The following is a 27,178-nucleotide window of genomic DNA, read 5'->3' as shown; positions in this document are numbered from 1 at the left end:
ATAAGATTTTGGGGGTGATACAAAGCTTGCCTTAATAACAGTGTTCACAAAATGGCACCTGCCTGCCTGCTGTGACTGTAAATTCTAGGCTGAAGGGAAAAAATTTAATAGTTTGTACAGTATAGTGTAAGCAAAGTTTATTTTGCTCAACCAACTTGGTAGAAAAGTATTATGAATTATTTTTTAGGGTGATAGGTCCCCTTTAATGGTGCACTGGTAGAGGATAAAACATTGCAGTCTAAGATTCTGTAAGTACTCCAGCTACATCTTCGATATTCTGTAGGCCATCAGGAAACAAAAATGTATTTTGCACTCCCATTTTAAACATCAAGTGTACAGAACAGTGGGTGGATTTGTAAAACTACTCAATAAAGGTAATGAATTCTGAGCTTTGTATCCCCTGGTGTATTTCTGCCAATAGTGAAAAACCTTTCACTATCGACATCACCTGACACTGGCTTGAATGGCAATTATCGCTCGTCACTCAGATTTTGGCTCAAACATGTATTTTCAGGCCTAATTGTTTGGTGAATGGCAGTTGTCTGTTAAGTCTATGGCATGTAGTATGACAGTGACAGCAATTAGGCTGCTTGGTTTTTCTGCCCATGTGACTAACATTGAGTTTAATGTTTTTTGTGCCTTTAATGCATTTTCTAACAGCATACAGTACAAACTACCTCTTCTGACATTAGCTTTAAGCGTGTGTTTTCTGTGTGGTACACAATTGTTTTTGTAAGTTGGGTGTAAAAAAATGTGCATGAATAGACAGCTTATAGCTTTAAAGGCCTGGATCTGTGGATTACAAGTTGAAAAGATTACCTTGAAATCAGCATGTGCTCCTGAATATAAGCTAAAAACACCAGGTGGTCTTTCTTAGCAATATACAGGCACTCCCCGTGCAGACAGAGGATCTTGAGACAAGCCAGCATATTAAAGAGAATGTCAGGTTCATCAAACTTTGACATTTCCTAAAATAACAAAATAATAGCTTCATGAGTATCTTCTTCCAGTTTCTTTGAATGACTCTCCTCCTTGGACTCCGCTCTCACACATAGTTTAAAAATGTTTGTAAATATGTGCTACTTACTATGAAATTAAAACATACCAAAGGACTTTCATTTCCATAGAACTGAATGCCAAATGTTTTTATACAGAACCGTGATGTTTCTTCTGCTAACTTTATATCTGTTTGTACTATACATGTGTCACCAATTATATCACTAATTAATGATGTCAGTAAGAATATAGTTTAGAATATTGATTATATATTTAAGAATAGATTTTACGTTATTCCTGGCTCTCGTATATTATTAGGTTATACCCTCAGTGCAATCAATGTAAACTCCATTAAAAGAACTGTACCTGCAAAATGGTGTATATCAGCTTCAGAGTCACAGGAAGCTGCTGATAACAGAACTTTCGATCTGTATCATTCTTGACCGCTGCTGAAACATCAAATACAAATGATGCTGATTATCTCTGTATATCAGTAAATATCCATTGACAGAACTCTTATAGCACCCAGAGCAATGATTCCTTAACTGTGAGAGTGCCTGGGGGGCCCCAGATGGGTTAAATTGAGATTCAGGGGGAATGTCTGTTTACTCTACAAAATATCCCTGGAAGACCAGTTTTAATAAGGCTGTGGTTTCGGTGTGAACAATTTCTTTCCCTAAATGGTTCATAATGACTTTGACTGTGCTCCATGAACCCCAAAAGCATATTACTGAATCTGAAGGATAGAATTATCCTTCAGATTCAGTAATGTGCTTTTGGGGTTCATGGAGCACAGTGCAAGAAACTGGAGTATCTAGACTGTAGCCTCTTATGACATTGGCAAACTCACTTGTGGCTGCAGGCTCTGTTGATTCAGTGTGGTTCCCTGGATTATCACTGTGCTTGTTTTTTGGGTTGTTCTCCTCTTCTCCCTCTGTTGCAATAATAAAATCAGCTCTGGAGAACAGCAAACTCTCTTCCAGGCTGTCAGTGGGCTCCTGAAAATATGTTTTTATGAATAAGTAAATTGGAATATACAGTAACTGCCAAAAATAATCTGTCCCAGAGAAAAGGTTAAAGGTAAAATCATAATAGCACAAAAATACCGGCACAACATGACTTGTTTAAGCGGGATAAACTCTGCTGATTTTTAATAGTAGCAAACCATGTAACGTTTCGGGGGCACGCCCCTTTGTCAGACATCATGTCTGACGTGGTGGAGAGTGCCGACGTCTCTCTAAATACTGTGCACCAGACGGAACAGAATGGAAAGGCCAGGGTGTGCTGGTGAGTGTGGATTGGTAAAGGTAAAATCATACAACACCATCCAGTGGACACATTATCACAACCAACTAAGAGTTGCAGTAACATTTGAATCATGCCTTTCCCAGACACAAGTGTACCTTTATACGCTATGCTAACTTGGCATTAATGACAAAACCTATCATTGGTGTGTATAATGCTCACCTAAATGCATAAATATAAAAAGTATTAGGAATCTATTTATTCTGAAGTTTGAGCAGAGCTTCCTTCTATTTAGATTCTTTATTGGCAGTTCCATCCATTTCTGTGCTAATACAAGGATCATTTGTCACTAGGACTGAAAGTTTGCTGAACCACCAAAATCCAGTGTCTAGTCTGCATGCTAGAAATGCGAGCAATCAATCACATTCATCTTCTTTGGTATAAGGGCATATCCAGGGCTCAGACACAGCTCACACATTAGCAATCCTGCTGAGCTATTCTGTAAACTGGAATATCCCTGCCACCACACAGTGTACCTCGTTTTTCACAATGACAGCACATAGGTAATGGATTTCAAAGAGAAAGAGATATATTGTATGAAAGGAGATATATTTCTAGGGCTTTGTTTGTTCCTGCAGAGAAAATACATTGATCTTTTTGCTTTTCTGGGGATTCCTAAGTGCCTATTTAATCACACTTTTTTTTAGGGCTATCCTATCTTAAATGCCTCACAGGCTTATTAAAAATTCTGTTTCCTGTTTATCTCTTCCCCAGTACCTCTCTGGATGTGAACGGCTCTGTTTTGGGGATTACAAATGATTTTACCAGTGTACATTTAGGGAGGGGTGAAATATGGAGCACTGTACCCGCCCACACATTGTACAGGTATGGGACCTGTTACCCAGAATGCTTGAGACCTGGTGTTTTCCAGATAAGGGATCTTTGCATAATTTGGATCTCCATTTCTTAAGTCTACTAAAAAATCATTTAAATATGAGTTATACCCAATAGGATTGCTTAATAGTTCTCTTTCTCTCTGTTTTACTATTAAACTCTTTTCTGTGGAACAAACATTTAGAATGACCCATAATGCAGCAGGACAAGTTTGAATCCCAAATCAGGCATTGACACTTTTATGACAAAATTTTTTATTTCCACCATCTACTTACAACAAGCCGGATCTCTTCCTTAGGAGCTAGCCGCTCAAGCAGCTCACAGGCCATCTGATAACATAAGATGCTGGATTGACAGAGACTGCATTCAACTGCTTTCTCATCCTTTTGACATGTATGGGAACCACCCCATGGGGCCTGTAATACGTTGTTTATAATGGAAATAATATCCTTTGACAGGCTATTCTCCAAGCCCATAGTGATCCCATCATCCTGTAATTCCATCTAAAAGATAAAAATAACCCAGTCTGTAGTTAAAAATAGTCGCATTTTCCTTAATATAATATTTTCTGACTTCTTGTGTAATACAAATACACTACAGCAGATGCCCCCTAACACCTGGATGAAGATGCCTCAACTTCAACAAAAAGATTTCCATACTCCAGAGATGGAACAGAACAGACAGCAAACCAAGGGCATGGGATCTGGAGTGTCTGTAGTTGCTCTGCGTAACATCCAGTTTTAATATATCTGTATGAAATTGGTCATCTTTCCTTATGTCTAGGAACTGGACACGAAAAGTATTTTGTTGTTGGGCCCAGTGACTGTTATTTATCCAACAATCCTGCTCTTTTAAATTAAATGGTGCAAATTGTGCCCAGATACACAGCTCTACCTGTTTCAGAATGAGGTCAAACATTAGTATGAAGCAGTTCAGATTCATTTCATCATCATCACAGTCAAAGTCAATAGTCCTTCCTCCGGGATGTCCATAGTTCTTAAAGGGGCTGCGAAAAGGACTGCGCATGGGGCTACGAAAAGGACTGTGAAATGGGCTAGGAAAGGGGCTGAGCATGCTGTGTTGAACTCGGCGTCCAGGGTCAGAAGCAATACTGCCCTGCAGGAAAGACAGGGGAGAAAGCAGCTGCTTAAAGAAGACAAGGACAAAAGATCAATTTTCTGATTAGAGCAATAAGTCATTTCAAGTCATTTGCAGTAGTAGAAATGTAAGTATTTGTTCTCTAAATTCATTGTTGAAGGTTTCATTCCTTAGCTTTGTGTTTCATGCAGCAACAGTGTCCAGTGCTAAAGAGAAAAGAATATGTACTCTTTGTATAACCATAGTTACAACAATAGTTTTGATTTCAGAAGCAAACAAAAAAATAAATGATTCTGAACAGGATCCAGTCGGCTTAACAAAGAGCTTGGCTTGATATTTTCACAGTACAAAAGCAAACAGCACCACCTAGAGACCTTTCTAACATATTGCCATAAAGTGGGGATTGTGCATTTTTACAGATATAGGTCCTGTTATCTGGATATGGGATTATTCTGTAATTTGAATTACCATGTTTTAAGACAGCTAAAACTCATTTAAAGGTTAAATAAACCCAATATGATTCATGTAGCTTAGTTAGGTTCAAGTACAAGGTACTGTTTTATTATACCAAAAATCTGGAATTATTTGCTGAAAATTTACTCTATAGGAGATGGTCTTCCCTTAATTCAGAGGTTTCTGAATAACTGGTTTCTGTATAAGGGATCCCATACCTGAATATGTGCAAAACTTCATCTCTAAAAAATATTTGGGGCACGAGGGCCCTTAAAAATGTTAACATGGTTAACAGTATCTACTATTTTTGCCAGTAGTTAATATGACGGTAATTCCATTTTCTACTTGCAGATTGTGTGGTTTGTTCTTAAGCCTTATATGCATGGCAGCAGGAGCCACAAGAAGTCTATGGGGGGCACTATGTATGGGGGGAATTTTCTATTGGAGGTACTCTCTATGGGGGCAATTGGGGGGCTACTGTGTATGGGGGGCACTGTATGGGGGGGCACTGTGTAAGGAGGGCTACTGTGTATGGGGAGCACTGTGTATGGGGGGCACTGTGTATGGGGAGGCACTGTGTAAGGAGGGCTACTGTGTATGGGGGGCTCTGTGTATGGGGGCTCTGTGTATGGGGGGGTACTGTGTATGGGGGGCACTGTATGGGGGGGCACTGTGTAAGGAGGGCTACTGTGTATGGGGGGCACTGTGTATGGGGGGTACTGTGTATGGGGGAACTGTGTATGGGGGGTACTGTGTATGGGGGACACTGTATGGGGGGCACTGTGTAAGGAGGGATACTGTGTATGGGGGGTAATGTGTATGGTGGGCACTGTGTATGGTGGGCACTGTGTATGGGGGGTACTGTGTATGGGGGTACTGTGTATGGGGGAACTGTGTATGGGGGCACTTTCTATGGGGACATTGTGTATGGAGGGTACTTTCTATGGGGGCACTGTGTATGGGGGCTACTGTCTGTGGGGCAATTGAGGGCATGGTCTATGGGGTCAATTGGGGGCACTGTCTATGGGGGTACTGTCTATGGGGGCAAATGGGGCACTGTGTATGGGGGCACTGTCTATGGGGGTGCTGTCTATTGGGCCATCGGGGGCACTATTTTAAAAATTAATTTTAAAAATGGGGTGTGGTAATTGGGGCGTGGCCACAAAGTGGGCATGGTCAAAAATTGTTTTTGTCCCTCTTTTCATTTTTCAAATGTTGGGAGGTATGTAACTGTGATAAATGCCCCACTACTACAAAAAGTGTGTGCTTCTGGTAGTTCCCAAAAACTCTTTAGATAAAAAAGTAAGCAGTTCTATAAAGAACAGCACTTCTACTATTTGCTTAAAAAAATTTCATAAATATTTCTTTACTACTCTTACTTCCCATATGTAACACAAGATAGTTTGTGCAGTAACCCATAGCAACAGGAGACTAGTAAATACTACCTGCTAGAGGTGATTAGACAACTTTGCACCTTTTACTACATAAAAGTGCTGTCCAACTTCTGTGGTACCGAGGGCCAGAATTTTTCTAGCCTATATGGTGGAGGGCTGCTAATGGAAGCCAGTTTTGACCACTCCCCTTTTTTTAAACCACACCTACTTCAAACAACACCCATGTTATCACAAAAGCTTTCAAGACCATACCCACATTTATGATGGAAGCGCAGCAAAAACCCAAATGGTTAGTGCTCACTGCAGGGACATCACCCTTTATTCATATGTGAAAGAATAATATTATATCATATTAAGACACACCCTTAAATCCATTTGCCTCCTCCTTCCCTGTGGATAGCACAGCAACCATTTAATGACTATTTCCAACTGCTAACAAACTCCTAGAACAAACCCCTGCCAGGTCCCACAGGCAGCATAGGGCAAGCAGAGTATGGCACACACAGGTAGCATAGGGCAGGCAGAGTATGGCACACACAGGCAGCATAGGACAGGCAGAGTATGGCATAAACCACCTAACAGTTATTACAGAAGATGGGCAATGATGATACACAATTAAAGCTTTGCTTACCCGGTGGCCTGCAATGTTTCCAGCCAGATCATTGACGCGAACCTTCCGTTGATTGGCTAGTTCTTTAACTGAATTGACTCCATCAGAAAACATGCTTATGAGCAGCTGAAGAGGAACCACTATGTCTAACTCAGACAGCACCTATAAAAAGTATAAAGGAAACCTATTGCATCATATCTGTTATATTATAAGAGCGTACATTATAAACCAATTTGAGTCTATGCATTTGTACTTTTTAGTTTCTAAACAATTGAAATGCTTTTATAGGAATTAAAACTGAGGTATCCAAAACAAAACCAATTTATCATAAATATAACTCATTAATATATTCTGTACACAAAAATTGTAAGGCTTAGCTACAACTAACAAACCCAGATCAATAGGAACTAAAGAACAACAGGTATCTGAAAGATTTTCAGACCTTCAATCTATTCCACATAGATGTTCCCTGTATACTTTAGGCTGTCAGGGGTTATATAATTCCTTGTGGATTTTTCATTGTCTGTCCATTAGGAATTACTTTACACCTTAGTGTACCTTTATAATGGCTCATTTATTCTACAACAGTCATGGTCTTCCGTGTACAGGGTTTTGTACTTACATGAAGCCACAGCAATGCCTGCTCTTGAACAGAGGATGGATACCCAGTAAAGCGACAGCTAATGAATCCAAACATCTCCTCCATGGAAAATGGCAGTGGGCAAAGCTCAATATCAAACATTTTGCTGCAAAATCAAACAGATGACAATATAATCTCTACTTGCAAAACAATGGCATAAACAGATATTGAACAAAATGGAATTGTCATTTCACAACTGTGTAAATCCTCCAGTAGGCATAGGCAGAATTTTTTACAGCAAAATTCTTGTTTGTGTTACCTTATTTATATTAGTTTGAAATCACTAAGCAATCTGTTTTTAAAAAGTCATGTTAACCCTATGGTCAGTGCTTGATGGTGCAAATTGCATCATATTTCTAAGCTGTTCTATCAACAACACAAACTTTCTTGGTGATTGCAAACTTTTGAACAGCAGTGTTTCTTGTTTAACAAAGGTCTTTACAACAAATTGAATGTGTCTGATGAACTTAAGGCCACTTCTCTTCTAAATAAACATGGATGCTCGTTATAGGTCATTTAAAAACACATCTAGTCTTGGTGGTATGTTTTGTAATTTAGCAATGTCCAATATGGTTATTCTATCAGCTGTTTAATGAAACAGAAAAAAACTTCCAGCATAATCATCCACTTTGCTGACAGAGAAGTTTTGGATCAATGTTGCAGCTGTGGAGGTCCACTGGAAGTAGTAAAAGCATATGTTCTATTTAGAGATGCATTGAACCCTTTGATTTGATATTCAGCCAAATCCTCCTCAAGGGATTCGGCCGAATACTGAACTCAATCTAAACACAGTAGGAAATTGCCAGCATGGAGAAGGAAAAGGCCAGTGCTGCAATTTTTTTCTTTATATAGGGTTCAGACTTGCTTTGGCCAGGATCTTGGATTTGGCCGAATCCTGAATCGAATCCAGGATTCAATGCATCCCTAGTTCTTTTACCCTGTAAAGATAAAACTAGAACTCCACCTTAATCATTCTTACAATATTGATAATAATAAGACTGTAATATTATCAACCCTTCTGCAGGTAAAGTAAAGATTTGCACTAACCTTAGAACCTCACGGAACTCTTTGAGCTGGGTGTCTGGAACTTCTGTTCGAATGGCTTCCAGCCATTCAGGCATAATGCATTCCCACACTTGCTGGTTTATTACATTATAAGGGATAAGGCAAAGTATTCTATTTAGACCTTCTTTTAGCTGTGTCACTGTACTGCATGATTTGTCCCAATACCCACCAACCTAAGGAAACAGTAACAAATTAGACTTAGAACATCATTACCAAACCCAACCCATAAAGTATCTGCAAAAATGCATATATAAAGAGAGGAAGTTTTTTCCCTTGCTTAGAAAAAGACTTTTTCTAAGAATTTAGAAATCTAAAACTGATAACGGTCAATACTTATTACGTGGAATAAGGTCTAAGGGGTCGTTTACCAACCTGTGCAAAAGTGTAGCTGCTCTAGAATGGATGCATTGCTGCCTGCTTGCTATTGGCTTGCAGTGGGTGGCAAAACCACCATGCAGAAGACCTGTATAATGGTTGTATGGTAGTTATGACACTGAAAGGGGTATTTCACCCTTACATTATTTTTTACTAAATTGTAGACTGTGATATACTAAGACCATTTGCAGTTGGTTTACATTTTTACATGTAAAAATGGTTTACATTGGAATTTCAGCAGCGATGTGGTATATCCTGGCCACCAGAAATTGGTTTGATTGAGATACTGGAATATAAATAGGAGAGGGCCTGAATAGAAAGATAAATAATTAAATGTAATAATAAAATTGTAGCTTGGGAAGTGGGAAGGTGGCAAATAATTAAAAAACCATGAAATTAATAAATGAAGACTAGTGGAAAAGTTGCTAGGAATAGGACATTCTATAACATACTAAAAGTTAACTCAAAGGTGAACTAGGTTCTTGTGTCCAAACAAGCTCCTGAACATGGCTGCCAATGCATCCATCCTAATGCACCCAGCCCCACAAGAATATCTACTGTCATCTAAATATGGAACTAACTCACACAGTATTAATACACCACAAAATATAAATAGAAATATCAGCAGAGGCCTGCATCCAAATTTACCTTGCAAGGCAAAAATACTTATTTCTTTCAAATTTGCCAAAACACAATAATCTGCACCAGTTACCTGTTATTTGATTCAATTATACCATTTTCAATTACTCCATGTTATATTTAATATAATTGTTAATGGTTTATTACAGTCTTGTTGCTGTGGAAAGCTCTAGTATGTTGTTTAATACAGTAATTGGCGTAAAAGCGGTTCCGTTATCCACAATGGATCACTGGTTTGCTTGCTCTTATTCAGTTAAACTTCTTTATCTATTCCACATTCACAGTTAAACTAAAAACACAAACCTCCCAAGCTAATGGTGTAGTAATTGAGCCTTTCAGATCCACGGCAAGTGATGGAGTTGCCTGCCTCTATTGCTCTTACTCTGAGTGAATCTCTGCCATAAAGCAAGGCAGAACTTGTTTGTTGCAAAAATAATAAAAGCTTTTTAAAAATAAAGCAAACCATTTTCTACAGAATGATTTGGCAATGAGTTTACATAATGTTAAGCATTGTATTCATGTACAAGTAAAAACTTTTGCTTTTGATGACTGTAGCCCAGACTTAAAAATTCTAAATTGAATCTTTACCCTGGCAAATTCCATTGGCTTGGGGAGTAGGCACATAACCATGACATCAAATCGAATTTCACACACAGTTTTCAACCATTTAGTAACAAATTGGGGTTTCAGCTTCTCAACAAGACTTCCTACTTCATCATCCATCATGTAAGCTGTTGAATGAAACCACTGGAAGACCATACTGACCAGCCGTGCCAGGCTTTCTGTAGGGGTGTTTTCACTGGGAGTACAAAGGCTCACCTGACATAAAAGAAAAACAGTTTATGAGAAGTTTTCCTCCTTACTGTTTAGAAAGTGAATAAATCTCTCTCCTATCAAGAGCAAAATGTCTACTTACCAAAAACCAAATGCCAAACTGACTCAATAGGCGCTGATCATGTTTGTCATCATCCTTGTTATCAAAATCTGCATTGTCTAAGGAGTGATGTGAAGAGGAAAGGCCCATTTGCCTCCTGCGGTTCATCTCATATTCTCTCTGTTCAGCATGAAACTCAGCTTCCTTCAGCAAACTGTAAAATTGGAAACACCTCAGAGATGATTGATGTAGTAAGAAATGTTGTTTTTCATGTCCCAAAAGTGGTTTTACAACTTACACTGAAGGCCTGAATGCCACTAATTTTGATGTCCTGCTGTTTTTGTTTTGTATAAAGCAATCAAACACTAGCACAGACAATTAAATGTAAATGTGTCCATCCACTCTATATCACAAGGTTTCAGGTTACATTCCAGGTTCTACTAAGTCAAAATACAAGTAAAATTATCCATTCACAATTACTAAATCATTAAAAACCTAATTTTTAAGGAGATCTAAACACTGCTGACGTGCACTGCTCAACAACCCATAGTTGTTGCTCTACTACAAACTCTAGAATAATGTAACATATTATCAAGATTAAGGCATGCTGGGAGCTGTAATCTTATAGAAATATTGCACAAGCATTAAAAATGCAAAAGAATCCTCCAGTGAGGATCTGTGTAAATCTGGCTCCATTTTGTTTGTTTTTGAAATTTAAGTTGAATTAATAAACACATTTTTTCCCAGCACTGAACAAGTATGTCCTTTATCACATGTTTCATTACAGTGTTACTTATAAAGCAGAAATGGCATAATAATCTCTGTATGTAAGATAAGGGCAAGGTGAATGACATGGTGCTGGAACATAGCCTTCTCATTGGTGAATTCTTTTGAATCTATAATTACTCATATTAATGAGTAAAATTCTCATTGATGGATTTTCTTGCATGTGAATTAACCTTTTTTCTACAGAAAACTAGTGCAACACCCTTATGGTTTGGTTAAGAACCCATTTTAACAAAGATTCGTTTCGGGTCATTTATCAATACTGGGCAAATTTGCCTGTGGGCAGTAACCCATGGCAATCATATTGTTTCTTTCATTGATCTACCTACAGCTGGCTGAAAAAAAGCCAATAACTAATTGCCCAGTGTTGATATATTACCCCATGTTAAAATAGGTTCTTAGCCCAACCATAAGGCTGTTCCACTATGCTCCTAGTTTCCTGTAGAAAAAAGGTTAATTTCACATGCAAGTAAATTCACCAATGAGAATTTTACTGGCTGAAAATTTAATTATAGATTTAATATGGCAGTAACACAAAAAATATTTTGGTCATATAGATGTAAAGGGAAAGATTTATTAATGTTTGTTATTGTGTTTTGCCTCAACTTGCAGTTATTTTTCCACTGTACAATTGTGAATGTTAATAAAACAGTCCCTAAACGAGCGATTGACTGAGCCTAGCCTTCCTTCTGTATAGGAAGGAGTCAGGCTAGACTCGATCAATCAATCGTCGCATAGTTGATGCCTGCTCCTTCCTTCGCCGTATCACCTTAGTTCAATTGACAGGAAGCCAAGTTTTAAAAGGTATTTTCTTTTCAAGCATTCAAAATACTAAGGGGTTTGCAGGATAGGGCAGTTATTGGTGCAGGGTAGAATAGCTTTTCACTTAAAATATTTTAGTGTTACTTTTCCTTTAAGAGCTTCTACAGTGTTTTGCATCAGATTAAAAAATGTGCAAGGGCAAGAGCACAGTCATATAATATATACTTAGTTGGCAGACTACTATCTCCTTGGGTTAACTGGGTAAATGAGGCAAAGAGAAAAAAAAGCTCTTTGCATTTTGTACCTTACCCCAGTTTTATAAATAAATAAGTTTAGGGTTGAGTGGCAAAATATCTCACCTAATTACTGCTTCCACTGCACACACCAGTTCCTCTGCTCCACACTCCCGAGTGTTGATTGGAGGGGGCGAGGTCTGAAAAAGATGAGTCTCTGCTGCAGCCCCGGCTCCTACTTCATTGCTATGGTGGTAGGAATGACATCTTTTGCAGTAACGCACAGGTCTGTTACCATGGCGACCACAGCATCCCGCTGAGAAACAAGTGACCACAGCTCTCCGAACGTGAGAGCTACAGTTCTGAAATGAACAGCAATCAATTATAAGCATTTAGCCCCAGTGCAACAGGTGTGGCAGTGCTGTGCAAAGCATCAATATATTTCCTCTGATATATTCCTTTCCTTTTTAATTTGCCTTACAACAATTATGGGTTATGTCCTTGTCACATGGCCATCCTACCTTTAAGTCTTGAGTAATTACAAAGAGAAACCTCAATTTATAATTTTTATATATATATTTATATATATATATTGTGTATTATAGAGCTTAAGGTATAATACATGTACTGTATTGAAGCAGAAGTTTTGGGTAATGTAAATATTAATTCTGTACTATAAAAGAAAAGAGTAGAAATTATGTAAATTGAATTAGGTACATACACCTAGAACCGGATTTTTGTCTTCTACTACCTACTGTTTTATCTACCTGCCTTTTACTACATTCCCCTTGTCAACAGTAAGAATTGTCGTGGTTACATGGAACAGCCTTACTGAATACATGGCAATGGCTGATAGAAAAATTACAATATATTAAATTAAGAGTAAAACATCTGGCATGGCAGGCAGATGTTTTTTAGCATGTTTTTGAGCATGTTTTCCGACGATAATAATGGATCTGGGGCTGCTGCTGGCACTATCGAATGCAGACAGGGGGAAATCACCCCTAGGAGTAAATTACTAAGGTCTGCCACTACTAACAGGAATTGGAATGTATGAGCAATGAGCCCAAAGGTTCAATAATTTAGACATAGTTTAGACATTAAATTACTTTTTTTTTTGTTTTGTTCAAATAACATACATAAAGCCATGGCCTGTAAAAATGGTACAGCACAGATCCACCTATGATAATGAACAGCATGACCCAGTTCACAACAACACTAGGATTACATTTACCCCTGAAAGCTATCATATCTCCTATTGTGTCAGGATGAGGCTTATGTTTGTGAAGCACCAATGACAATGAAAAAGATCACACACATATACAGCACATCATGAGTGGATGGAAACATTCACAACACATCTGTGATCAATCTTACCTTTTTCTGACAAATGGCTGATATTTCAGCTGCATAAGATATGTACATGAAACTTAATAAGAGAATCGATTCCAAGAGGCAAGAAATACATAATATCTTTATTGAGATAATTACTGTTTCTATGCTTCATGTGGTGCCTTAGCTTTGTTTCCCCTAGTGCAACAGAATAGCACCATATGTAATCTTTTTAGATAGGCTTGGCTTGAATACAAGTCAGATATTGTAGCAGGTCAAAATGAAAACATTTATGTTTCATTATTGCCTGTCCTGTCTATAAGCACCCAAATATAATAGTAAAGTTCATCTCTAAAAAAATACTTATTTATTTATCTTTTCAGTGTAAAAATTCAATATTTACTGAAAGATCAATACATACATTTATATATTTGTGTGTATCATACTATGATTCTATAAAAAAAAAATCCATTGATTTGCTTCCATACAGTTGCATTCCCTCTGTTGCCTTGACATCTGGTGAACATAAAGAGTGGTCGGGCTGGGCTGGCAGCACACCAAGGAAAAACCCAGTGGGCTCCTTCCCCTGTCTGAAAGTTGTGCACTTCAACCAGCCACAAATAAAAGCAACGTGGCATGCATGCAGGCGGGAGGGTGCAACAAGGAAGACTTGCCAGAAGTGTAAGGTATGGTGTGCGCAACTGGGGTGGGGGCCCTTGGGATGGCCCTGGACACCCCAGTCCAACATGAATAGACAGCAACACTAGACAGGACAAAAATGCAACAGATCTACTCGTTTTTTTCAAGCAAAGCTGCATGACTTTGTATCATATTAAGTGGCTTTCAACACAGAACCAGACTCAGTTCAATGAGAAAAGCGTATCTCATGAAAACTTAAATGAAGTCTGTAAAGAAATGCCCTCACTAAATCTTGGAGCATAGTTATAATAACTGAACTGAATTGAATCCATGACGATTCCCAGAAGTTTTATAATTTTTCTCCTCTTTCTTAACACTTTTCTAAAAATGTTTTCCTGGCAGTTAGCAGTGGTAACAAGCCGGCAATCTTATCAAAGCAAATAATCATTAATGCAAGGAAATGCATGTTTACATCTAAAGTATCTAAAATGTATGAATACTCCCACTGAACAAGACATAAAAATGTATTAGCAAACCCCTGACTAAATTAGGGATCAGACTGGCCAGCCAGACTACCTGAGGATCTCAGGCCCTTCTTAATTGCAGTCTTGGGCTATATAACTGAATGCAACAATATTAAGCAATGTTAGATTTACTTGTTGTTTTCACTTATCAATATTGATGAGCAAATTTTTTCAGCAGGTATGGATTCACAGCGAAATTCCACATTTTGCCATTGGGTAATTTTTTTGTGAAACTGCAACAAAAATGTCACTGATACAAAAAATGCCCATTGACCTTAATGCATTTGGAGTAAAAAAAAAGTTGTTTGTAAAAAATGTTGCAAGTGTAAAATTTGTTGCGTGTGGACCTAAATGCGTTTTCCCAATTTTTCAGCAGTTTTTGCAGATTTTTCAGCATAGTGAAACAGGACAGATTTGTTTATCACTGCTTATCAATAAAGATTTTCTAATGGCACTAATGAGACAATTATAGCCTGACATCAAGAATTTTGCATCCTATTAAAAAGCTTTTATTATGCCACTGCTAAATTATACTATTGTGTGTTGATTGCTGGAATATATTAAAAAAGACTGCTTAACTATTTACTGTTTTACTGTTATTATTGCAATGAAACTAACACTGACATTTCTTTATGTGACCTTCGTGCCAGAATAATAATAATACAAATAATACAATTCTGCATTGGATCCTGTCAGTATAACTACATGCTTTTCCTATGTTCTAACCACTATACTTTAAAAATAAATGTACCTTGTGGCAGGAGAACATCAATCAACCATTCACCATGGTCCCTGGAAAACAATAATTCAAGCAACTCTGTAGTGAATCATTATACCATAGCAGATCAACATGCTTAATTAAAAAAATTAAATAATAATAATAGTTATCCTTGTTGTTGTTGTTATTATTACAATAGATTGTATATATAACAAAAAATATAAGCACTTCCTGCAAGTACAAAAGAATGTTGGGCCTTTCTAATACCAGCATACAGTCTAGATCAGGAAGCTCTAGCTATACTTCCAGTAAGCCACTGCCTGGGTGAGGTTGTTGGGGAAAGTCCATTTTTTACTCATCAGAGAGTCAGCATAGCCATAGAACATATATGTTGAAGTTAATGAGTGGGTCTTGTTTTACTTACCCTGCAATTCTTTGGCTGCATTCTTCACAGAGATACAATGGAGGTGGTTTATCCCCCAAAGCAACAGACAGGGAGGCATCTATGCACATCTGCAAAAGCAGGCACACCACTTACAATACAGAGACTGCAATATGCATAATTTTACAGTATGGGTTATTAAAATCAGAACACAATAGAATATATCTAATCACAGAATTTATAAAGGTATTTTCTTTAATGCTCAACTAAAACCTATAATTATGACATTATTCTACACTACCTCAGACCTGGTATAACCCACTGAAGTCAACTGAATGGCTAAAGCAATGACAAGCCATTATCTACTACATGTAGTTACTCTTCCTTTCACAGTTGTTACATTGTTTTTCTTCTATATTTTATGTTTCTCTCTCATTTTTACTTAATTATGTTACTTACCACTGGAATGTGTACATTTTAAAGCCATGTAAGATACATATTCTGAAGATATGCCAACTGGAAACTGGAATTTGGAAATGAATGACTTAGGCCAACAACATAACTTAGTAGTAAACAATCCGACAGAATATGCGGTCCTGGCCACCACCTAACTTCAGCAATCTGGAAATGTTAAGAGCCTTTACCTTTGCAAGAGCGATTTTTAGAAAACAATATATTCCAACTGTCTATAGGTTGAGACACTCTACTGGAGTGCTAATGTGCTAATACTGTGCTAATACATCCCTCCTGCCTACCACATTCTGCAAATGTTAAAGTTTTTTTTGTGCAAGTGTTATATATTCAAATGAGTTTTAGATACCCTTAACATATCCCTTAACATAACCTTTTGATCTGCAAGTCTTACATGCAGCCTTTGGAGAACTGCAGTGATGGTTGCCACCTTGATATAATACCCAAAGGCTCAAAAGAGCAGCTGCAAAAATTAAAGTTGTTTTTGAGGTTTCATCTTGGCTAGGTTTACAGATTTCTCAGCTTCATACAATTTTACTGAGCCTCCTGCCTTATTCAAGTTTAAAGTTGTCTCTGGTGATGTGAATTTTGAATGCGACCTGTCACCCTATAAAATAATTCCAATTTACTATCATGTTAGCTGACCAAAATAAACTAAAACTGGACTATATAAATTATTTAAATCAGGAAGGTGCCATTTGGAGTGCACTTTGCATCACTGCAAGATCGTGTATACAGTATGTGCCAGAATGAGCGGCATGATGCAGATGCGCATGCTACTCAATTACAGATTGTTTGTAGAGAGGGGGAATGTGAGGAGAACAGTGACATTAGCGAAGTACAAAATTAAAATGAAAGTGATTGCTGTGTCTGAGGCATAGAGGTTGGGCAGGTGATATGATTAACCGCTGAGATTTAAACACCTGTATAACAGGTACTTGTGTTTAACGTTTATTTGAATATATGGATGATAGGTTACCCTTTAATACAAGAATCTTTTTTTGGGAAGCACAATCCTTTTCTATGCTTCAGTTATCAGTGGAGCAGACTTCTAGACGTATTGCCACATCAGAACCATGCACTTGGGAAGCACAACCCTTTTCTATGCTTCATTTATCAGTGGAGCAGACTTCTAGACGTATTGCCACGTCAGAACCATGCACTTGGTTAGAGAAAGAAGTAACAGCACTTACCACTTCTTGCTGGTGCAATCCTTTGTTTATTGAGCCAGTTATGCCACACAGAACAATGTTTCAAGGGGTCTACACCTAATTTCTTCATGTACCTGACAAAAGCTCAATAAACAAAGGATTGCACCAGCACGAAGTAGTGAGAGCTCTTATTTTTTCTCTATCCCAGGTCACCCTTAAAGCAATTACCCTACTTTAGCATTTTTTTTCTTCTTCAACCAAATTTTATACATAATGTGCTTGTGTGAAATTTAATTGATTTGTATCTGATGATGGCAGCCAGCTAATAACAAACCCAGAAGATTAGAAAGAGAAGCTGCAGAAGTCTTTTTGTGTCCCTGACTGCAGCTGATTGAGCTGAAGGAGAGCATAATGGCAGCATCCTTTTAAAAGCTAGTCTTTTGGTAAGATATAGCGCTGACCAACAAGTTTCAGTAACTTTATTATGTTTTACTTCAGGTTATGTAAAATGATAAAAGTTAACATTACGTATTAAAAGGATATACTAAAGATGGACAGTACCTTCACTGCTGGCTTGTTGATGGCATTGTGGCATTCTATATGTTGGCAGTGAATTGGATTCCAAGCTGTAAAATATATTGTTTGTTATTGAGTGGGTGATACAAGAAACTAAAGGGAAAGTGAGCTCTGGATATTTTTTCTGAATTCTGTTCACACTGTAGTAACAACATAATTCTACATTTGAGTGCTAATTGATCACTTAGGGGCTAAGTGCAAAAACAGTTGCAAAGTTCAATGCTTTTTATCCATAATTACCCAACTACCCACCCATTTAATGCAATTACTGTTGTCAGACATAACTTTGGAAGTTATAATTTCATCTGTAGTACATGAGTTATAAGTAGGTGTACCCCTCAAAGCATAGTCATTTAGGAGGTGCACCCTCCTGCACCAAATATATTGTGCAACAGATGCTCAGAGTGCAGTTTTCTTTGCTATTGGTTCACAGCAAGTGCTAAGTTTATTGCGCTCAAAGGGGTGCCCCATAGCACTTGCACTGCACCTATATAAAATGAGAGGTGTTTCATATTTATGTATAAGCAGTATACTAAAAGCAAAACTTGCAAAAAATTAGATTGTTAGTTAGTAATAGTGGGACATGGGACAAGACAAGTCATTCACTTACCCGTGTACTGTAAGCCTCGGTACTCAGTTATTGCTCCGGGAGGTTTTAAATTTGGCCAATAATGAAACAGCATTTGGACAGCAGGAGGCTTTACTTGTGAAGGCCCATAGGCTATTACATAAAGCAAATCCTGGAAGTGAAAGTAAAAATATGTTCTCAATGTTTAATAAACTTTTTTCAATGTGTTAGATTGAACAAGGAAGGTAGTAATGAACTATATGCCACTGGATATTAATAGATGCACTGTAAATTCATTTCCCATCTATAGTGATATGAACATTGAACTAGACATAGATAAATAAAAGAGCTTACAAATACAATACCAGTTTCTGGGCACAGAAATGCAATGTTTACCTTCTCAAACCCACTAGTTAACTTTATTCACATCACTTTTTTACCATTCCGTGTTTGGTTGCTTCATAATATGATAACTACTAGTGTTCTTCCACACAGTAAGGAGGTACAGATGAGAGTGTTAGGTATCAATAGGTTGTCCGTTAATAAAATAATTTCAAATAAAAAAAAAAAAAGAATTATTATTTTGAAAAAATCCAATAAAAATTAAATCATTTTTTTAAATAATTAAAAATAAAAAATAAATAAATTGCATACTAGCTCGATCTAAAAAACAAACATGGGAAGCTTTTAAAACAAAGATCATCATTTTCTATAATAGATCTGTGTCACAATGACACCTCTATATGAAAACTGGACAATTGAGCATTTAAATTCCATAAACGCAACAGTAAAAACAAGTGTTTAAAATCAGTTGGTGTAATATTGATAATGAGACTTTCTGGTCTGTCACTTACTGTTGTATGTTGCCTTAAAAGGGATCTATACAGCTTGGAAAGACAAAACAGTACACAATAGCTGCCTGAGGTGGAGACAACTTATAAGCAGTAAGTCGCAAGGATTTTGTTGATTTCATTACTGTCGTATATCTACAGGTATTCTTTTCTAAAAGGCACTTAATAAATCCATTAACTTTTCTGGAGTGTGGAAAGTATAAGGCACAAATACACAATGTATACTTACTTTCCACACCTCTTGTTTATATTTCATTAGACATTCCAGCAGCTGACAGTGATATACTGTGGAGTAATAAAGAAAATAACGAAAATCACATAATGTGTGGATTTTTTGAGTTAAATATACTGTATGTATTTGTTTTCAAATAATATGATTTCATAAGGCAGATACATTGCACACATTTCCCTTTACACGAAAGAGCAACCATATTAAAATTATAACCAGTGACATGCAACTCTTATTTTTCCCCTGATTAAAGGGGTTATCTAATCACCCAACCCAGCACCACAACTACCAATATAATGAAATGAAGACAAGTATCAGTAAGAAGGAGTTATCTTTAGAAAAAAAAACTTTTCTTGAGCCCTTTGTTCTGCTTCATATTATGTGCGCAGCTGTGCTTAATAGATGATGGACACCTCTGATTTCTTTTGCCTAACTGATTTAACCAAACATAGATTTCCTTACATTTCAAGGAAAAGGAATGCTTGTGCATAAAATCAGAATTTGATGTGTTGCAACTAGACTAGTAAGGAAAACACATTACTTTATAAACAAGTTGAAAAAGGAACATGCAGATTCCATCCTCGCAAAAGAGCAGCAGTCCTACCTTGAGGTTGGTATTATAGATACAGCATCTAGATATGGTATCTATTGGCCTACTGCAGGATCGGCAATTTGTCAAAGGAAAGAATTTCTTTAGGGCTACACTAAAATGGAGGTAATAAGTTCAGACATGCAGAATCAACAGACTCAATTATAAAAATAAAATTACATTTTGCATTAATTTGTGGCAATAATCTTTTAATGTACCTACTGTGTTGTCACGGCGGGGCAGACAATTACTTAAACTTTCCATTAAGCCCTCACATTCCCCCTCCCTCCTCACCATCTAATTGTGTAGCCAGTGCTTGGGCCTGGGCATCAGGTCCCCCATTCTGGCACATACACAAGATTTTGGGGTGATACAAAGCTTGCCTTAATAACAGTGCCCACAAAATGGCAGCTGCCTGCTGACTCTGATTGTATATTCCCAAGACTCAAGGAAACAAGATTGATATCATTTATATAGTATGTTAAGTTAATTTTGCTTAACAAACACAATAGAGAAGAAATTGGAATTATTTCCTAGGGTGACAGGTCCACTTTAGGCTGGCAATAGACATTAAAATTTTTAAAAGATTTTTTCATTAATGTAGGACCAACTTTATCCAGAAACAATAGATTAAAAGTACGGTTGGCCCATTAATGAAAAGACCATTTCAAGAGATATCATATAGCTGAAGCTAGGAAAGCTACCTGCTTGGTCCTGCAAACAACTGGACAATGGGCAAATTTCACTGTTAACAACCTGCCCGGCTGATTTTCTGACCAATGTCGGAGCCCACTAACCTTACCATAATTTTATGGATTTGCTGGATCGCACTGAAATTGGTTGTTAGGGAGATAAAAATCTGAACGCGTATGGCCAGTTTTATGCCAACAAAGCAAATGCCAGCAGAGGATCCGCCTTATGTGCTTTTGATATTCTAATTTAAGAAAAAGCTATGGGTGGCTTATTTTTTGTTTTGTTTTGTTTTGCTGATAGAGCTGCTTTTATAAGTAACTGTTATTTGGAGTTCCTAAACCTGACTGTTTTGCCAACCTATCAGTTATAGCTTCTAATGCTAATGGACTCCTGCTGCACAAATATGGCAGCCTCCTTATAGAGGATCACAGAGGATCAGATAGATAATGTAAAAGTATCAGGCAAATACTTTTATGGCAAAATTATAAATAGCATGCAAATACATTGCTATGATAGATGTAAAAAAAAATAATTTTACTTTCTGGTGTCAGTATCTCTTTAATACTTAACCCAATTATTTACATTCAATCCTAAGAAGTGCTGTTCAGTTATATCAACTAACCAGGATTTGTAGTATACTGCATTGCTATCATAAGCATGGAAGAAGCAGAAAGGTTGACATGTGCAGGTACTCCCCCCTCTCTTCGACTGGAGCCTACTGTAACACAAAAAAACATACATTTTCCCTTTTTGATACAGGACACTGTAACTCCCCAATAACGTGCACACTTCTGCAGTTGGTTACATTTTAAAAGGCATGGTTATATTATAAAATGACAGTCAAGTCAGTTCTTAGCAAGAAGCAAGTTCTTATTAGTATATTACATTGTATATTTTTATTCAAAACGGCACCAGCATGGCCTAAGAAAAAATACAAAAGCAGCTCCAGTATACCCTAAAGTCCACTTTTACAAATACATAGCAAACCTCAACAAAGGATCAGGGATAGGGGTTTCAGATACCCTGCTTCCTATATATCTCTAAGTTTGCATCTTACAGGTAAGACCTGAAGAGGCCTGAAGGGCAGGTAAGCAATAGAGTTGCCCTTATTATATAGTATTACAGTACTGCTATACATATGCAAATAAGTGTACAAGCTAAGACAGAATTCAGCATAATCTAGAAGCCACTGCTACCATTGCCCTCTGATCTCACCTGTTTGGGGGTGGGAGGATGTCAGAAGAGAACACATGTAATTTATAGAGATAATATATAACTAGGTCCAACACTTTTCCACTTCTAGTCACCCACAGTGTTAAATCAGCTGACCAGTTAATGCTACCTATGAATTAATTGCTTATCTATTGCTATGGGTTACCAGACCTTACATAACTATGTACCTTATATTAAATAACCCACTTGGAATTTACATTTTCATTGTTTATAGGCTGCCATTTTCTGTATGCCTAGATTTTGCCTGCCTGTTTTGAGCTATTTTCTATAAATAGTCTTACAATATGTATAGTAGCTTTTCTACTACAAATTATTGGAATGTAAAATGCAAATGTGTAAACGAATGCAAAAAAACTGTTCAACACACCTCACATACACGATACAGTTTAAACTGTTCCAAGCCATAACATGGGTCTACTTCTTCTACAACAGGTTCACATGAAACACCATCAACAAAACAGGGTTTAAAAATAATTAAGAATATGAACACTGTATGTGGAGTTAAAACAAGGACTTGTCCTAAAAAGACCAATTCACACTGGTTAATCTGCCCATTCAGACAAACAGATCATTAATGAATTCAGCTATACATGTGGTAGGCAAAACTTAGCACAGGACCAGATGAAGGCAGGAAAGACAGTTACTGTATCTTGCTGACATGTAGATTAGATGGCTGGCAAAGGACAGGGGGCATGTCAGCTTGTCCAGTTAGATTTATTCTGAGCAGATTCCAGACATAAATCTGCAAATGTCTTTACAGACATAAGAAGAGATTATCAAAATTATTTACCCATGAGCTGCACAAAAGGTTTCACTGTACTGTTATATATCCTGCTATGGTATGGTCTCAGTACATTTAGGGGCACATTTACTAATCCACGAACGCTCCGAAGGCATCCGAATGCGTCCGAATGCATTATTTTCGTAACGATCGGTATTTTGCGGGTTTTTTCGTAAATTGTTGCAACTTTTTCATAGCCATTATGATTTGCGCGAATTGTCGCGACTTTTTCATAGCCGTCGTGCCGAGTACGAAAGTTTCAGATTCATTCAAGCTTTGGTATCGTGACTTTCCTTGGGCCAGGTTGGAGCTGCAGAGTGCCATTGAGTCCTATGGGAGGCTTCCAAAATCATGCAAAGTCTGAAAGTTTTGTCCGCCATTTACGAGCGCTCAATATAAAAAAGTCACAACAATTCGCGCAAGTCGTAATGGTTATGAAAAAAAGTCGCAACAATTTACGAAAAAGTCGTGACAGCGACAAAAAAAATCGCAAAAAATACGAAAAAGTCGCAAAATGTTCGTTTTCCAATTTTGAATTTTTCCCATTCGGATTCGGATTCGTGGATTAGTAAATCAGCCCCATAGTATATGATCTGCTACCTATATATACCTATCCAGCTAGCACTCCATGTATCCAGCAAAAGTATGATGGCTAAGTTGACGTTTAACAGTGGTTTTAATAGCAATTGGATTATTTTAAAGACACCCCAAGGACAATATTGTAACCATATAACAATGTTAAGAGTCTAGGTTAAGAGTCTACTAGATACCAGCTTTATAACTACAGTTAAAGATGATTAGTAGCATCCTTTTATTTCCCTCCCCTAACTGGCTGCATGGTTTGAGGCATCACTGCTGCATGGTTTGAGGCACCTCCCCAGTGTGATGGACAATGTTCTTGTTGCAAAGAAAAAACAGACAATAAGGGTAATTTATAAAGAACCCTAACAGAAGTGCAAGAGCACTAAGGGGTGCAAACACATGTGTCCCTTAGAGCTCATGCAGAAAGCATTTCTAAGCAGGCTCTGGCTGAAATCTTGCCAGATATTTGCAGAGCAAAGTGAACTGTCCTTACCACCCACCAGCCCCCTCTATCCTGTGTGTCTGGATGACAAGCAGGAGCTGAATGTGGGAGGGGGAAATATGTGCTTTCCCCAGCTCGACCCTGATAAACACAGTGCTGCCAAACACAGGCAGGGCTGTACTCATCTAGGGAACAAAGATATTTGCTCTTTCTGCCCTGCCTTGAACATATTAAATGACCCCTAATGTAAGAAAGAAAGGTAAAAAAATCATTTACAACCTGTCTAGAGAAAATACAGATAAAAATCACCTTGTTCATTTGGTTCCACAGACTTACATATAGCCATCGGCAGAAATGAAGTACTGAGATATTCTATAATATCCTTGTGCAGAAATGGAGGAAACGTGGCCAGAGTTGAAATCATTGTATAGGGCAAAGTACTCAAAATATCATCACTCAAAAATGGTAAAAGACATGTAGTTGTATAAAATATAGATTGTCCAAGATCTGAAAAAAAACAAGAGCTTTGTCATACAACATGGCAATAAATTAAATAATCAATTAAGAACTAATGGTGTATTTAAAAAGTTGTGAAATTTATTTTTATGGATTATGCTGAATGAATTCCATTATGTTATCACACTAAAATAATATAATCTGATAAATTAAATGGGGCAAACATAAGCAGCAATATTTTATTTATCAATTCTTTCATGAATATAAATTGCGTGGATGTTTTCTGATGTAAAGCACTGTGTAAGAAGTGTTATTTTTTATGCACACTTTTTAAAGTATTTTATGGCAGTTTTAACACTTTGATATTAAACTGCTAAATATATGTATATAACTTCACATTTTTATTTGGCTTTTAAGCATATTACACAAGTAATGGTTTGAGAAGAATCCCACTCTGCATTGACATAACAGGTAAGTTAAACTGTAACAGTTATTGTAGCAGGTAGAACAGTATTTGGAGAGAGTATGATGAGAGATAGTGGAAGTGATCAAGAGTGGGAAGTGGGGAGAAGGATTGGTTGGGGGTGGGTTCAGGGGTGTGCATGGTTGTAGTCTTTGCAATGTGAGAATTTGCTCACTATGAGATTGTTGTAAGTTTGGGTTAAGTCTGTTTTATTTGTATTTGCCTTCATATGGTGGCAGCTAGATAGTACTTGGGAAGTAGATTGTTTTTCAGTATTTCCATTAGTCTCAATAAGCATTGCTGACTCTTTCCATCTTGGTTAGGTTAAGTCTGCCCCATTTTTCATACTGTAGTTTGGAGGTTTTTTTTAGATCTAGGCAGATGTTCAGTATTGCCAGTTGTAAAGTCAGTGTTACTGGTATCCTTGCCTGTTGCATTATCTGTTGTGTTGATTGCAAAAAAGTATTCATTTTGGGGTACAGTCATATCTTCTTTGTTGTTGCATTCTCTCAAGCAGCTAGTAGCATACATTTTGTGTAGAACCTCTGGTGTCATGTAAAACACATTAAAGCCAATGGTAATTTTTTCACAGCTACCGCATTAATTTTTTTAAACATGGGACCTTATTTTTGCAGCAATTGGAATCTATTGGCATTTTTTTTGCAGCAAAACCTTCCAAACAAATTCGCTCATTGCTACCCAACAGTACAGGATTTTTCTTTGATTTTTCAGGTGATTGGTACATTTTGAGAATCAGTATAGCATGACTGCTATTTTGTGTCAACTGGATAATGGAAGCTGTTTATATTATTTTCCTCTTTTTGCAGATATGCTGTTGTGACATGTCCTGGTATAGTGTATTATAGATTCTTGAGATTACCTTTGGAGCACAAGGTTTTGTTGCACAGGGTTTTTCATGGGGTGTGTCCTGTGTTTCATTAGTTTTTAGGAATTTCTGCAGCAGGTGTTGTCTTTGTTTGGAAGGTCATATTCTTTTTGGAGGGTGTTGTATGATTTTAACTTGGTGAGCTTGGTGAGGAGTTCCCTGATGTAATGAAGTTCTTTTCCCTTCTGCTGTTTATGTTTACTTGTGGGATGGAGTTTTACTAGGAATTGAGTTAGCCTCCCCTGGGTGGCTTTCTATTGCCATATTTTTAATAATGCTTGCGTTATTCCTAGTAGGTTGGGATAGTGTTGTGAGTTGTTCAATGGTCCAGCCAAGTCTTTTTTACACAGAAATATTACTCTTAGCTAAAGCATTACATTACTACACAATATTTAACATGATGTACAACGGCAGCACTGTTTCATTTACAGCAATGGTGTTCTTTTTACACATGTTTAAAAATATGCCCTTCTAAAAGCTCTTGGAAATACGTGAATTCTTTTTGTATCCCAAAGCCAGAACATTCACAATATAAAGGTTCCAGGCAAGTGCCATAAAAAGCCTGAAAATCTCTTTAAAATGACTTTCTTAGCTAACACAGTTGATCCTTCGGACCCTTGTAGTCAATGCAAATGTTGCACAATTTTCTCTTTAAAGTATAGCAAACAAGGGGAAGTTGTGTTCACTACTAAATCTTAAACCATTGGACGGGGGAGCAATGAGGATGTGACCACAAAATTCAGAGACAGCAACAAAAGGTCCTCTGAACAATATTCTTCAAACTGCTCAACCACGTCAAAGTCATCCCTGGTCAGGCCAGTCCTACACTCAGTTTTGTCTGATTCATTAAGAATTCTAGTGCTTCAATTTACATTTAACAAAGGGACTGAGTTTTACCTGCAACTTACTTGCTTTCAAGGTTAAAAATACCCTTTTATTGCCTCTACTGGGATCACCTGAGTGTAGCTAGGAAGGGTGGGAGATACAACAAAGAGCTTGCCACTGCTCCTGTATAAACTATAGCAAAAAAAAGGACGATGTTGATAATGAGTGCAGAGGGCCTCTTGTTGTTGTCTATGATTTTGAGTGCAGAGGACCTCCTGTGGCTGTCTATGATTTATATATTACAGTGTTGCTTCATTTGTGGTCCCTAGATGGGCTACAAATCAAAGCATTGTTTAAGATGTAATCAGGGGTTAACCAAAGCTGGAATTTGCAGTCCAGCAATATCTGGGAACTTAAGGTTTCGTAACAATGTTCTATAACAAAATTTACTCTATTACATTGCTGCACCCAATATAGTTAGTTTTCACATTCTTGCATCACATTCTGTAGACACTCCATCAGTTGCACAGAGATGGAATATTAGGTACACGCAATTTATATGTCCCTGTGTTTGTTTATCTTTGCTTATAGTTCAATAAGGGTCCAAGCAATTAAAAGACCTCTATCAAAATATATAGAAAAAAGCATGCTCTGCACATAGTAAGTCCATTAATTTTAAAGGAAAGTATACTTAATTTATTAGCACCTTAAGGAATACCTTAT

The 27,178-nt window shown here is 37.4% G+C and overlaps 1 protein-coding gene across 6 annotated transcripts in view; it reads right to left on the bottom strand.

The window, feature by feature from the left end:
- The window catches only part of unc79 (unc-79 homolog, NALCN channel complex subunit), a 92,183-nt gene that overhangs the window by 53,472 nt on the left and 11,533 nt on the right, over window positions 1-27,178 (bottom strand). For 3 of the 6 annotated variants that reach the window (XM_012969401.3, XM_031891384.1, XM_012969397.2), the window contains 19 exons: window positions 24,135-24,332; window positions 21,410-21,505; window positions 19,506-19,561; window positions 18,468-18,597; window positions 17,843-17,907; window positions 15,702-15,790; window positions 15,311-15,351; window positions 13,442-13,470; window positions 12,191-12,426; window positions 10,326-10,497; window positions 9,998-10,228; window positions 8,378-8,568; window positions 7,313-7,436; window positions 6,712-6,852; window positions 4,030-4,251; window positions 3,411-3,638; window positions 1,847-1,994; window positions 1,363-1,445; window positions 820-968 (listed from right to left, as the gene is read on the bottom strand). In XM_012969401.3, the coding sequence (XP_012824855.1) occupies window positions 820-968; window positions 1,363-1,445; window positions 1,847-1,994; window positions 3,411-3,638; window positions 4,030-4,251; window positions 6,712-6,852; window positions 7,313-7,436; window positions 8,378-8,568; window positions 9,998-10,228; window positions 10,326-10,497; window positions 12,191-12,426; window positions 13,442-13,470; window positions 15,311-15,351; window positions 15,702-15,790; window positions 17,843-17,907; window positions 18,468-18,597; window positions 19,506-19,561; window positions 21,410-21,505; window positions 24,135-24,332 (2,629 nt within the window). Of the gene's footprint in view, window positions 1-819; window positions 969-1,362; window positions 1,446-1,846; window positions 1,995-3,410; window positions 3,639-4,029; window positions 4,252-6,711; window positions 6,853-7,312; window positions 7,437-8,377; window positions 8,569-9,997; window positions 10,229-10,325; window positions 10,498-12,190; window positions 12,427-13,441; window positions 13,471-15,310; window positions 15,352-15,701; window positions 15,791-17,842; window positions 17,908-18,467; window positions 18,598-19,505; window positions 19,562-21,409; window positions 21,506-24,134; window positions 24,333-27,178 lie in introns of those variants that run through there. The other 3 variants (XM_012969402.3, XM_012969399.2, XM_012969404.3) reach the window with 2 other exon arrangements.

The sequence above is a fragment of the Xenopus tropicalis genome, chromosome 8 (genome assembly GCF_000004195.4).
Source record: "Xenopus tropicalis strain Nigerian chromosome 8, UCB_Xtro_10.0, whole genome shotgun sequence".
In the NCBI taxonomy this organism is placed as follows: Eukaryota; Metazoa; Chordata; class Amphibia; order Anura; family Pipidae; genus Xenopus; species Xenopus tropicalis.
Note: the sequence above shows the minus strand (reverse complement) of the source record. Positions and strands in the feature narration are given on the sequence as shown.